Here is a 10317-nt window from a genome sequence, read left to right as displayed (position 1 = left end):
TGATTTTCCGTGTATAGCTTAATTATTTTGACTAAGTGTGAGTGCAAGAGTGCTTGAGACAGGCGTTTGAGTGCAAAACGAGTAAGGAGCTCTATCCGCGTTTCCAACCTTGGGTGGCTAAGGCGGCCGGAGAAAACCAAAGTAATTAAAATTGCAAAATGGGAAATGGAAGGAGTAAGCCCTGTGAAAAATCGCCTTTGGGTTGTATATTAAAACATTGGAGTGATATTGTAGGACATGGTGGTACCGAAAATAGAAGGAAATTGGTTAAATATTGTAATCAGTGGTGGCCTTTGTATAAATTGGAGAGTGATGCGAAATGGCCTCAGGAGGGAGGAACGTTAGATTATAACACTCTCCTGCAATTAATGTTGTTTCTGAGGAGAGAGGGAAAATGGGATGAAGTATCATATGCAGACATGTTCTTCGTCCTCCGGGACAAACCTGAGTGGCAAAAGGACTGTGGATTAGTACCCCCTCGGGATCCTATGGTACTAGCACTAGAAAGAGAGGACAGGACGGAGCGTAAAGGAAAGCTGAAAAGATGTTACTCAGCATGTAGTATTGGACAAAGGTGTATCAAATTAAACGGAGAACAAGAGCCCGAATTAAATGATTTATTTAATCCACCTTATAGAGTGGAGAGACAAGGTTCGGCCAGGGCTCCCAGTCCACCCCCAGGCGAACAAGAGGAAGAAATTCCACAAGTTATTTATAAAGAAAGCCAAACACCCGGTGCCACACAAGGAAACACAAAAACTGCCATTATGGCTCCAAATAGTCTGGTGTCTTCACGCACCAGACAGAAGTCTATTTTACAGGCACCCCTCCGAGAAGCCATAAATCCGGACGGAGGAACAATGAAAATAAACGTTCCGTTCACGGGCGCTGATCTGAGAGAATGGAAAGAGGCTGCCCGAGAATACCGTAATGATCCGATAAAGACGGCACAGAATTTTAAATTTCTAATAAAACAGCACAATCCTGACTGGAGTGATATACAATTATTATTAGATTGTTTGACTGAAACTGAAAAACAATTAGTCATAAAAACAGCGGGGGATCTCGCAAAGGAACATTATAATATAAAGGGAGATAATTATAGAGAATGGTTTCCTTTGTTGGACCCGGAATGGGACCCAAACCGAGCCGCTGAAATGGGAAGATTACAGGCATACCAGGAATGGATATTCAGAGGAATGGAGAAAGCAATTCCTAGAACAATAAATTGGGCAGCGTTATATGAGGTCAGACAGGGTCCTTCTGAAACACCTTCAGAATTCTTAGACAGAATAAGAGATGCAATGCGCCGGCACACGTCTCTGGACCCAAATTCGGAGGTAGGCGCACAGCAACTAATATCCCTCTTTTTAGGACAATCACAAGGGGATATTAGGCGCAAGTTGCAAAAATTGAGACCTCCTGAAAAGACTTGGAAAAATTAGTAGAGGAAGCATGGAGAATATTTAGTAATCGAGAAGAAGGTTACAAGCAGGACCAAAAGAAAATATTAGCAGTAGTAAGAGAAAATGAGAATCAAAAATCTAAAGTTAAATCAAGGCGTGGGCTGACACCCCTGGGTAGGAATCAGTGTGCAATATGCAAAAGGACAGGACACTGGAAAAACGAATGCCCTGAACGCAGACATCAAGAAAACACTAAATGGCGCAATAATCAAGGGAAAACAATAGCTCACATGGAAGAAGAAAATTGACTAGCCGACCCATTAATAAAATTAAAATTAGGAGAAGAACAGGAGGAGGTGGAATTTTTAATAGACACAGGAGCCACCTATTCGGTTTTGAACCAGGCTTTAATGCCTTTGGGAAATGATTATGTTTCAGTAAAAGGTGCAACTGGCCAAACTGAAAAGGCTTATTTTTGTAAACCTTTAAAATATAAGTTGGGAAAACAGATGGGGATCCATAAATTCCTATTGAGCCAAATTCCCCAAAGGCCCTTCTTGGTAGGGACTTATTAGAACAATTGGAGGCAACAATCAAATTTAAAAAAGGGGAAGTTACTCTGGAGGTAAATAATCATCAATACATACAGGTTATGAGCCTATCTCTGGCCAATACTCCTATAAAAAGGGAAATTGATACCAGAATTATTGATCAGGTATATCCCGGAGTATGGGCAATTGACATACCGGGACGTGCCAAGAATGCATCACCCGTAATAGTAAAACTGAAGGAAGGGCAGAGTGCGGTAAGAATTAAACAATACCCACTGAAAAGGGAAGATAGGGAAGGAATTCGTCCAAACATAGAGCGATTCATAGAACTAAAACTACTAAAAGAATGTGAGTCAGAATTTAACACACCTATCCTCCCAGTTAAAAAACCTGATGGGTCTTATAGGATAGTTCAAGATTTAAGGGCCATTAACAAAATAACAGAGGATCTGTATCCTGTAGTAGCTAACCCCTATACCTTACTAACCACCCTGACACCTGACCTAGCTTGGTTCACAGTTTTAGACTTAAAAGATGCCTTCTTTTGCCTCCCTCTCCACGAAGCCAGCCAAAGAATTTTTGCTTTTGAATGGGAAAATCCCAGAAGCGGTCGAAAGACCCAGCTCACATGCACGGTGTTGCCACAGGGGTTTAAAAATAGCCCCACAATTTTTGGAAACCAATTAGCAAAGGATTTGGAGTTATGGGAACCACCGTCAGAAGAAGGGAAAGTGTTACAATATGTAGACGATCTTCTTATTGCAACCAGAACCGAAGAATCTTGTATTATTTGGACTGTGAGTTTGCTGAACTTTCTGGGACTACAAGGATATTGAGTTTCTAAGAAGAAGGCACAGGTGGTGTTACAACAGGTCACATACCTAGGGTACGAGATCAGTGCCGGACAACGGGTCCTGGGGAAGGCCCGAAAAGAAGCCATATGCCAAGCCCCCCGACCACGAACTGTAAAGGAACTGCAGACATTTCTGGGAATGACAGGATGGTGCCGGCTTTGGATATGTAATTATGGCTTGCTTGTTAAACCATTATATTCCCTGATAGCAGCTAATCAGAAGGATCTTCAGTGGGATGCTGAATCAGACAGAGCTTTCCATGAACTGAAGAAAGCCTTGATGTCGGCACCAGCACTAGGACTTCCTGATGTGAGTAAGCCATTTTTCCTATTTTCCCATGAGAAACAGGGAATGGCATTAGGAATACTGGCACAAGATTTGGGACCATACAGACGGGCAGTGGCATACTTCTCTAAACAGCTGGATGCCACTGCAAAAGGATGGCCTGGTTGCCTGAGAGCAGTAGCAGCTGTTATCCTAAACATCCAAGAGGCCCGGAAGTTTACCCTGGGCCAGAAAATGACTGTCTTAGTATCCCACACAGTGTCTGCAGTCCTTGAAACAAAAGGGGGGCATTGGCTCTCCCCACAGAGATTCCTAAAATACCAGGCCATAATGGTGGAACAAGATGATGTTGAGATCGTGACTACAAACATCGTCAATCCGGCCTCATTTCTTAATGGGAATATCGGAGAATCAGTCGATCATGACTGTCTAGAAACAATCGAAGCCACTTATTCTAGTCGGACAGATCTCAAGGATGTTCCTATTAATGGAGCTGAACATTGGTTTACGGATGGGAGCAGCTATATGCTGAATGGAAAGCGACATTCTGGATATGCTGTTACAACCTCTGAAGAAGTGATAGAATCGGGGCCGCTACCGGCTGACACTTCGGCACAGAAGGCTGAAATCATAGCCCTTACTCGAGCTCTGGAGAGAGCTCGGGGAAAACCTATAAATATTTGGACTGATTCTAAATATGCCTTTGGAGTGGTACATGCTCATGGAGCAATATGGAAAGAAAGGGGACTGTTAAACTCCCAAGGAAAAATCATCAAACATGCGGAAGAAATTTTGAAACTCCTAAATGCGGTCCAGCTTCCTGAAAGGGTGGCAATTATGCACATTAAGGCACACCAGAAAGTGAGCACAGAATTGGAAAGAGGAAATGAACTGGCGGACAGGGAAGCAAAACAGGCAGCCAGAAAAGCAATCAAGGTAGAGGGTGCGCTAATACCTGATGGACAAATATCTCTAGAAGGTAAACCAGACTATACAAAAGAAGATCGCAAACTGATTTCTGACCTAAAGGGATCATATAATGAGGAAGGGTGGGCTATAATCTCACATGGGAGAACAGTGATTCCTTCCTACATGGTATGGTCAGTAGTCAGGGAAGAACATAGAAAAAGGCACTGGGGGGCAGAAGCTCTATATAAGGATCTCACTAAAAACATAATAGCACGAAATTTGTATACTACTATTAGACAAGTAACCCAACAATGTGATCTTTGTCTCCAGACTAATCCTAAGATTACCAAGGGGCCAAAGTTGGGAAAAATTGGGAGAGGAAATGTTCCTGGGCAACAGTGGCAGATCGATTTCTCGGAACTTCCTAGAAAAGGGGGGTATCGATATTTATTGGTACTAACAGATACCTTTTCAGGTTGGCCAGAAGCCTTCCCGTGCAGAACTGCTAAAGCCCGGGAAGTGACCAAAATACTACTCCAAGAGATAATACCTAGGTTTGGAGTCCCAGCAGTAATGTCCTCGGATAGAGGACCACATTTTGTGTCCAGAATAGTACAACAGATCAGCCACCATCTAGGAATAGATTGGCAATTACATACCCCATACCGACCACAATCGAGTGGACAGGTGGAAAAGATGAATCATCTAATCAAACAACAGATTGTCAAGTTAGGCCAAGAAACAAATCTAACTTGGCCCCAGTCTTTGCCATTAGCTCTTACACGAATTCGAACTAGACCGAGAGCAAAAGAGGGGCTTAGCCCATTTGAAATTTTATATGGACGACCCTGTGGGGTACAAAAGGGGATGTCTTCACAGATTGGTGAAGAAACAGTGACTTCCTATATGGTGGCACTAAACAAACAATTAATAAGAATTGAGAAGCATGTGATGGGAACACGCAGTAGGGGTCTGGATGGACCTGTTCACGATATACAACCAGGAGACTATGTATACGTTAAGTGTTTTGCAGATAAAACCCTGGAACCACAGTGGACCGGACCTTTTCAAGTCCTACTCACCACCTACACTGCAATCAAGGTTGAGGGACAGAATTCTTGGATTCACCATACCCGGATTAAGAAAGCCCCTGCAACTTCGTGAAAAGTAACCCCAGATAAAAAAGAACTGAAACTCAAATTTACTCGGACAAATGGGAACAATGTGGGTGGCAAGTAAGTGAACCTGAGCGGTTGCGGATCCACCATATGGGAAGGGCACCACAACAAACAATATAGAACAAAAGAGTCTGGGACTGAGCCAGTGGCCAGTCTTGCCCAACTTGTTATCAGTAAGCCCCAACTCAAACAAAGATATTTTTGATCAAAACAGATTTTATATGTATATATGAGGAACGTTTAGATTCTTAAAATGATCAATAGTGGGTTTAAACCATTTGTGGTTTTTTGTACCCTCTCTCTTGCCTACAACCAAAAGCCTGATAACTGGCCTTGGAATCATGCCCAGAAAAAACACACTGGAATAATGGGAAAGGTGGACTCAAAGACGAAACTAGCTATGGTGGTTTTTTCTGAAAATGAGGTGTACCAAAGGAATCAATGGGATCGGGAGGATGTACACAAAGTCGACCGATTATGGGGAAAATTAGGAGTTAGGATAAAAGTAGGGTGTCAAACATATAATGAAAAGGATAACACCAAGATTTCGGGAGACACCCTGATTAATGTCAGAAAGGTAGATAAGGAATTTACCCTTCTAAATACAACCATGTGCTTTAATTCACGGGAATGTTGGCACAATTTTACCTTAACCGAGCCCATCTTTATAATATGCCTAGGAAAGGAATCCCCAAGAACAGCTCTGACTTATAAGATCAAAATAACAATCATGCTAACCACTGTTCCTACCACCACCACAGTTACAACAATCCCATTAACGCTTGATCTTAAATTAACTAAACCAGATCCAAAAATTTATACAATAGGACCATATGTAATCAGAAATACAGGTCAGCAACAAATGTTGTTTAACCCAGAATGGTCTCTTAAAAGAATAGAGTTAAAAATACAAGTCAATGTTTCTGATGTTAAGCCATCCTGTTCCCCCTTCTTACGAACCTCTTATGAGGGATGGACAACTTGGTTAAGAAAAAGGGGAAATATTTATCGAAACAGAATAGTGAGAGATGTAACTGGAATGTTGGGAACAGGACTCGGAGTATTAAATTCCATAGACTCAGAGGTGATAATGAATAAACTAGCCACCACCACGGCCGATCTATCAAAACTACAACAACCACTAAAATCTTCATTATTGGCATTAGGGGCGCACCAATGGTTGATATCGAAGGTACTCCCTGGGTGGGAACAAATAAACATGGAAGATCATCAACTCATCACTAAGGCATTAAGTGGTTTACAGGATGACGTCGCCCTGGCTCTAAGTTGTATCCAAGCCCAAATGTGGATGCAATCAATAGCTGCATCCATAATAAGAGAAGGAGAGGAAGGCATATTTCCTACAGAAATTCGAAAGATGGTTTGGGACAATGCTACGGAGGTAGAAAGAAAACTCCAGTCATGGTGGAATATGGTGAACTTTACCTACGACCCCAACACACACACCATCACAGCTTTTGTGTTAACCATACATAATGCAGTAATAATTACCATACACCCCATTGTAGCCCTTGGAATTAACCATAATGGGGTGCTCCTATACCCTTTTGAACATAGAACATGGGCCAGAAAGATAGGCGACAAGTGGCAAACAGTAGATTTAGAATCTTGTATTATGCGAGAACAGCAGGGCTTCCTCTGTGAAAGCAATACTATCATGGCTCAGGATACTTGTTTAGATACAGATCAGAAAATATGTCATTTCGAGGCCCGACCAAATGCAAACTTGAAAACAGTAATTATATATGCAGGGAAGGGATGTGCGTGTTTGAGAACTAAGTGTAACACAATAACCATAGATGGGGAGGTAAAGGAGACTGCACAGTATTCAAATTATTGTATTTGTAATTTTACTACTATCACAGGATGCGATTTTAGTTACTCAGCCCCAGTAGTGTCTCATCAATTCTTAAAATCCAACTTTACCCTATCACAGATAATAATTCCTACCCCCATAGGACTAAATATAAGCAGTATAAAAGAACTATTAAAACATGCAGATTTACAACGTATACTGGAAGAAACCAAAGAAAAGGGACATGAAACTCTTCTTATGGTCCATCATGATGTAGAGGGGATCAAGAAAGTTTTAAAAAAGGTAGAACAGGATGGAAACCATAATTGGTGGGATACTCTCTTTGGCTGGTCACCTTCTGCAACAGGAATTCTTAACACTATGGTACACCCCATTGTGATCTTATTGATCAGTTTAGGAATTTCCTTAATACTAACCATTATGTTATATTTGTGGGTTTGGAGAATGTTTAAAAGGGTAACACTTATGTATGATGCTTTATATCATTCGGGAAGACTGCTTAAGTAAAAGAATTTACTTAATTTAATAGAAAAGGGGGGATTGATATGGAGAAATAGTGTGAAATGGGGACAATGGACATCGATTGTGATTGTATGTGTCTGCTCAAGGAATGTGGGTATGGTGACTAGTCATGGGTGCGGTGACAACTACAGTTTTGAGGAGACGCCTGTCCCTCTTCCTCTAACAAAGGGGAGACAGGGAGATGCCTGCCCCTCTTCCTCTAACAAAGGGGCTATTTAAAAGAGAATGAGAAAAGATGAGAGACATTCAAATGCTATCTAGAGGGAGGGAGTGCTAAGTCTCCTTGCTGGAGAAGATTGGATGGTCACAAGGACATGAATCACCTGAAGAAGATCGGATGGTCACAAGAACATGAATCACCTACAAACCTGCAAGACCACCACATTCCAGGAAACGGACTGATAAGCTAATTAACATACGAAGCGGGGTTTAGGTAACGAATATATATAGGCGTTAATTGAATATTCATTTGTTCATTGTATAAATGTGAGATGGTTCGTCACTTCGGGTATGCACGCTTGTGGAGGAGCGATCCCCCGTGCATCTGCGCGCAATAAACATACCTACTTTATAACTTTCGAGTTATAGAGTCTAATTCCGCAGGTCACTCCAGCTCCTCATTTCCCTTAATACACCCCTTCCCAGTATCACAAGCTGAACAGCACCTCTGAGTCTTCTTCAGTCCTCTTTCAGTCAATGCATAGATACCATTCAGCTCATTGTCTAACATTTTACATTTCTTTCTCATTTCATAATTATTACGCAATGCAAAGAACAAATCAACATATGGTACTTCATCCCATTTACCCACTCTTCTACAGAAAAGCATTAACTGCAATATAGTATTATAATTCAAAGTCCCATTTTCCAGCCATTTCTTGCTGTCATCCAGCTTATACTTTGGCCACCACTGATTAACAAACCCACAAAACCCTAGCTAACTCACAAAAGCCTAGCTCACCAATTGTCAAAACTTTACACTATTTATACAGTTCAGCAAGCAAAGACATCAGCCTTTGTTGGTTACAAGTTACATAATACTTTCATTACCTAATACTCAGTTTCCTATTTCTCAAGTAATTCTCTTGCTTCTCATGTTAATTAGTTCGCATGCTCAGTCTCAACTTCTTTTTTCTGTTGGGGGGTTTCTTGAGTCCTTGGTCAATGAGTCCATGGTTGCAATCTCCCCCTGTCAGAATTACTTTTCCCCTAGTTAGTGCTTCTTGTGGTAGACTTCCAGTCAGCTCATTCATCTTGTGTTGGTACTTTCCTCTTTAAACAAAGAATTTGCAGGTGCTTAAGGAAGCGCTTAGCTGGGCATTCAAAAATGCTTGTAACTTGAATTAACCATTAACAATTCATTTGTTAAGTCCCCTTTAAGTATTGAAGGGCCACAATAAGGTCTCCCTGGAGCCTTCTCTTCTCCAGGTTGAACACACCAACTCTCTCAGCCTGTCTTCATATAGGAGAGGTGTTCCAGCCCTCTGATCATTTTCGTGGCCCTCCTCTGGACCTGCTCTAACAAATCCATGTCTTTCCTTTGCTGGGGACCCCAGAGCTGGATGCAGTACTCCATGTGGGGTCTCACCAGAGTGGAGTGGAGGGGAAGGATCACCTCCTTCAAACTGCTGGCCACAGTTCTTTTATATGCAGCCCAGGATACAATTGGCTTTCTGGGCTGCAAGTGCACGTTGCCAGCTCATGTCCAGTTTTTCATCTACCCATATCCCCAAGTCCTTCATCCTCCAGCCTGCAATGATACTGGGGATTGCCCTGACCCAGGTGCATGACCTTGCACTTGGCCTTGTTGAACCTCATGAGGTTCACGTGGGCCCTCTTCTCGAGCTTGTCCAGGTCCCTCAGGATGGCATCCCATCCCTCAAGCATGTCAACTGCACCAGGCATGTAAACCATGTGTGGTGCTCTAGCTACTAGCTGGGGTTAAACCACGACAATAGAAAATGACTAAAATTTAGTAGCTTTTCTATCTTTGACATTTCATTGCATGACAGAAAACCAAGGACTGAAGCATTTAACCAAAGTTGTCTCATTAGGTAGCAAAGAGAGCCATTAGTGCCCCCCTTAGCCTTCTCTGTAGAATAAAGAAATGCATTTCCCTCTGCCTCTCCTCACACCCCATGTGCTACAGCCCCATCATCATCTGGATGTCCTCTGAGCTCTCTCCAGTCTGTCAATGTCTTTCTCATACTAGGGCACCCAAAGCTAGACACAAGAAGTCCAGATGTGGTCTCATGCACACCACAGCACTACTAATCACTTACAACTTCAATGGTATTGTTTGAAACTTTTGAAAAAAGTTTCCCTTTAGATATTTGGCTGTGATTGGAACCTAACGTTGAGTTCAAATAAACAGTTACAACTACAGTATATTCCCAAAAGTGATTTGATACAGTGAGAGATGAGATTGGGAATGGTCAGCTCTTGATTTTGAAGGGGGAAAAAATCATGTATATAAAAGAGTGTTAAATACAAAGATTCTTCCTCAAGCATGCCTGCCAACTTAAATTTATCAAAGTAGCGTTTGTCAAGGAAAAAAATAGAACAGTAATCACCAAGTGTAGGAGAACCAATGTGATTTATAGAGGGAGTCAGCTTTAGCCTGCCTCAGGTACAAGAGACATGATTACAAGTACAGAATTTCTAGAGTTTCAAATTGCTTTAGGGAGCAGAGACCTCAGAGAGTGTTGGAGTGTTGCTGCCCAAACAAAGGACATTTAGAGGCCATACAAAGACAAAGAGGATTCCAAATACTCA

At 42.0% G+C, this 10317-nt stretch overlaps 1 protein-coding gene across 1 annotated transcript; it reads left to right on the top strand.

Annotated features, from left to right (window-relative positions):
* Positions 1-488: 488 nt before the first annotated feature.
* Positions 489-9958, top strand: LOC129783077 (uncharacterized). The gene is given in 4 exon segments (XM_055792735.1): positions 489-1340; positions 1727-1937; positions 1940-3807; positions 9872-9958. Coding segments are annotated over 4 exon segments (3018 nt in total).
* Positions 9959-10317: the final 359 nt, after the last annotated feature.

This window comes from Falco peregrinus, chromosome W (assembly GCF_023634155.1).
Source record: "Falco peregrinus isolate bFalPer1 chromosome W, bFalPer1.pri, whole genome shotgun sequence".
Lineage (NCBI taxonomy): Eukaryota > Metazoa > Chordata > Aves > Falconiformes > Falconidae > Falco > Falco peregrinus.
This window is presented reverse-complemented; position numbering and strand designations above follow the sequence as displayed.